We start from the raw sequence: 4,210 nt of genomic DNA on the forward strand, positions 1-4,210 counted from the left end.
TCATTTTATCAATAAAATTATATTTCTTCATACTTATATTATGTTGCAACTAATTTTTGTGTCACACATAATTTATTGCAAACAACGTTCTTTTGCTATGATTGCTTTCCACATATAATTCTGCCTATTCACTATGTTGGATGGACATGTAGGTCATTTTGGTTTCAGAATTCGTTCTTAATTATAATCTGTATATTTAATAAAAGTGTAAACTCTACTTCAAGAGAAACATATGAGACATAATATGTGAAACTGAAGTTACTTGCATGGTACTACAGATACCTGGGAGTATAAAATAGTTTATACTATAAACTATTTTCTTGTGGTAGGGTGTGGTCGTGAGTCTTCTTTAGAGATTGCATATTTATTGAAATTTTAGTGAGTTAAAATATACATATTTTTCTCCACACTGAAAAAGTGAAAATAGTGAGTTTCGATTAACTAAATTCTAACGAAAACAAAAGGTGTTGAAGTTATTGTAATTGGCAACTGGTGCTTTAATTTCAGCTCCCAATCCCAAGAGCAATTATACTTATCATAGCTACTTTAATTATTTCTATAGTAAACCAGAAAATCGTCCTTTTTCTGTGTGATTTTATCAGACTCGGACTCCATTAAGGAACAGTTGATACATGACGGATATGAACATAAATGCATAAAGAAGAAACCAAATTGTGTTGAAAGTAAACATATTATGCATCTTTAATTTGATGCACTCAAACACATTAGCTGGACTGCTTGTACTACTGTATATAATATATGAACGTGGTATGAAAGTTTATTTGACACCTAGTTCTACAAGGATCAGCAGAAAGATCTAAGAGAATATATTAGAAGGGAAAAACTTGTAGAAACTAAAGGTTGTCCTCGATCTGAAATTCTTTAGGCTCAAAAAAGCATGTGCAAACATACGACCAAGTTGAACTTGTGCTGGCGTAGTGAGATGAATGCCATCCCTACTCATTTCTAGTCCCTTTGCGTCGAACTTGATCACATTTGAGATGTTAATTCCCAATTGAGCTGCTCTCAGTTCTTCTATATATGGCCCTTCAAATGGCTTTTTCGGGTATGGTAGGACGGCCTGCGATATAATTTAAAAAACGAGTTTAAGATCTATATATTGACGTTGTAGAACTATTTGCACAAATAAGTCATTTATACAAGAAAATATTAATATTAAAACTTGGCAATTTTATTACCAGCCATCACTGTTCAAGCAACACTAATAGGGTAAAATATAACCTAAATTCTTGAACTTTTATTACTCTTATAATAAACAGAAAGTCGATCCTGAGGTGAACTTTGAGATGTTCCACACACATAAAGCATGAGTTAGAATCCAAAATTATATCACATATAACTGCCAATTAGGGTAATAGTCGAGCTAGTAATACCGGTGAAAGTCTCTCACACAAGTGCGGGTTCAATACTCATTTCTTACCCTTCCCTTCCCCTTTCCCTAATCCCCGATATAGTAACAACAACAACCCAGTTAAGTCCCACAAGTGGAATTTAAGGCGGGTAGTGTGTACGTAGACTTTACCCTTACCCTGGGGATAGAGAGACCGCCCGATACAGTAATAGAAAAAATTGAAAAAAATCATAGATCAAGATTAAACATCTTATTAACATAGTATGATTAAGAAAATGAGAAGAAATATGTACCAGCAAAATGGGGAGGTTAGGAGATTGCAAATCAGTACGCAAGTCATGAACAAATTTCTCAAAGTTGGACTTATACGAACTTGACCCATTCTTTGCTCTCATATCACCCTCACCATGATACCAAAGTAATGCCCTAAAAGTTCCTCCATCTTTTTCAGCTGATTTTGCTCTTCTAATCAAATCATCATAAGCATAAGACCCACGTCTCCACCTATACAAACCAGTTCCTCCTCTAGCACAAGGTACTAAACCTATAACCCCAAATTCTGAATCTTTTTTAAGAATTTCATTAGCAAAAGCCATTCCAGGGCCAAGTGCACAACTTACTAAGCAATCAATCCCATAATTCATAGGTTCATGTGCTTCTTCCCATTTTTGAGCAGCATTAAATCGTAAGATTTTTTTATTAGGTTTACATTCTTTAGGCAGAAAACCATCCCATACTTCGGTAGTATTTCCTCCAATAGATTTTTTAATGGCTCCGCCACGTCCTGCCATATTGCTTTGCCCTGCTAATAGAAAAATTTGTATATTTTTCTTGCCATTGTTACACTCCTTCACTCTCTTAGGACTCATCAACCAACATAAGTTTGAGATAAGTAAAAGAAATGTTAAGATCAAAATAATTTCTTCACTTTTGTGCTTCGACATATTGTAATGACTCTTTTGGGAGGTGAAACTTGCACTACTTGAATAAATACCACATCAAGTGTTTGTTTTGGAATCTTTTTCATGCCCACGTTCTATGTATAATGCTAATTGTAACATTATGTTACTTCCTTTTTTTTAATGAATGCACTTCCTTTCATCACTTCTTCAGTAATGGGTGAATGAAATGCATATCTTAAATGCTTTCTTTAAAAACCAACTGAAGAAATTAACAATTGAATTGCTACTATATTATAGAGATAATTGTAGCAAATGGTTGATTACATTTTTTTACATAAAGAGTTGGTGAAAGCTAAAGAGTTGGTGAAGGCTAAAAATAGAAAATAGACATTGATGAATATCATTCCAATCATGTAGGTGGGGATATTAAGCTTAATGCCAGGATAGATTCATTGTATTTATCAATTCCCTCTTCTTGAAAGTTGACACAATCCTTCTATTTATTCTACGACTTTTCCATATTTAATTTGTTTCAACTATAAGCTTGGATGATAGGAGACAATTTCGCAAGCTGTTGGAGCAACAATAGCGTATTTGCACAAATGGCATTTTTTTTAAAGGTAATCATTAGCACAGTGAGATAAACATTATCTCTAAGGGTGTGGTTGGTATAACAGAAAATATTTTTTTCCGTGGATAATATTTTTTAAAACAAGTAGTAATCTTATTCATTTTCCGGTGTTTGGTATGCAAATTAAGAAAAATAACTTCTCAAGAGTATTCATAAATAATTAAGATACAATAGACATGAAGCCATAAACTTTCGAACCAACAACCTTTCGAACCCACAAATTTCATAAACTTCCGAACCGCTAAACTTTCGAAACCGCCAACTTTCGAACCCATAAACTTCATAATTTCTAAACCCGTAAACTTCCAAACACATAAACCTCCGAACTCATAACTTTGGAACTTGTAAAATTTCAAACCTGTAAGCTGAAAGATAAAAAAAACTAAAACTGAAAATATAAAAAAATAGATTTTTTTCTGTGCGGGGTGGGGGACAGTGGGGGAGGAGGATGGGGGATGGGTGGTGTAGAAAAACGAAAAACAGAAATTTAAAAATTACAAAAGAAAAAACTTTTTTGTGCGGGGTGGGTGGTGCAGAAAACGAAAAACAGAAATTTGAAATTACAAAAAAAAAGTAAAAATAATAATTTTTTCTGGAGGGGGGGGGGATAGCGGGATGGGTGGTGACGTAAAAAAAATTGAAATTTGAAAAATAAAGCCTTTTTGGAGAGAGGGGGTCGTGTGGGGTTGGGTAGGTGGGTGTGGGGTGGGGAAGGTTGAGAAGGAGTTTTGAAAATATTTTTCTTTCTCTTGATAAAGAAAACATTTTCCTAAGGAAAATGAGTTCATAAGAAAAATATTTTCCAAAACATTTAAACCAACCAAATATGAAAAAATCGAAAAATATTTTCCGAAAAAAGTTTTCCTTCATGCCAAACGCTCCCTATATGTAATTGAATGATTCTTTTTAAAAAAATTAGCCAACTAAATTAACGGGAGATAAGATTCAAATAGCGGCCTTAAAAAAGGCTAGATGGTGCAAATAATCCACAACAAATATTAGCCTATAGGCTAGTGTAGGATGCCACACAGTTGATCCATGCCGGAAATTTTACAGAAATATCCCAAATAAGTCTCAACTTATCTATTTCTAGCCATTAATCATATACTAACCAAAACTAGCCAAGCACATATAAGAATTTGAAAATCCAAATAAATAAGTTTCTTTCTCTCCAAGAATCACACGCAAAGATCTCTTCCATATTTTTAAGCGTGATTAGCAACATTAGATGCAAGATGGAAAGGAAATTTCATGAATGAGGTAGCAAATAAGGTGATATATATATATATATATATATATATATAT

General features: G+C 33.4%; 1 protein-coding gene across 1 annotated transcript; it reads right to left on the reverse strand.

The window, feature by feature from the left end:
- Positions 1-638: 638 nt before the first annotated feature.
- Positions 639-2,738, reverse strand: LOC109217290 (probable carbohydrate esterase At4g34215). Its single transcript, XM_019381523.1, has 2 exons — positions 1,666-2,738; positions 639-1,081 (listed from the first exon to the last, which is right to left on the reverse strand). Exons 1-2 carry the CDS (start codon positions 2,314-2,316, stop codon positions 818-820), a joined length of 915 nt encoding a protein of 304 aa, XP_019237068.1. The 5' UTR covers positions 2,317-2,738; the 3' UTR covers positions 639-817.
- Positions 2,739-4,210: the final 1,472 nt, after the last annotated feature.

This window comes from Nicotiana attenuata, unplaced genomic scaffold, assembly GCF_001879085.1.
Source record: "Nicotiana attenuata strain UT unplaced genomic scaffold, NIATTr2, whole genome shotgun sequence".
Classification (NCBI taxonomy): domain Eukaryota; kingdom Viridiplantae; phylum Streptophyta; class Magnoliopsida; order Solanales; family Solanaceae; genus Nicotiana; species Nicotiana attenuata.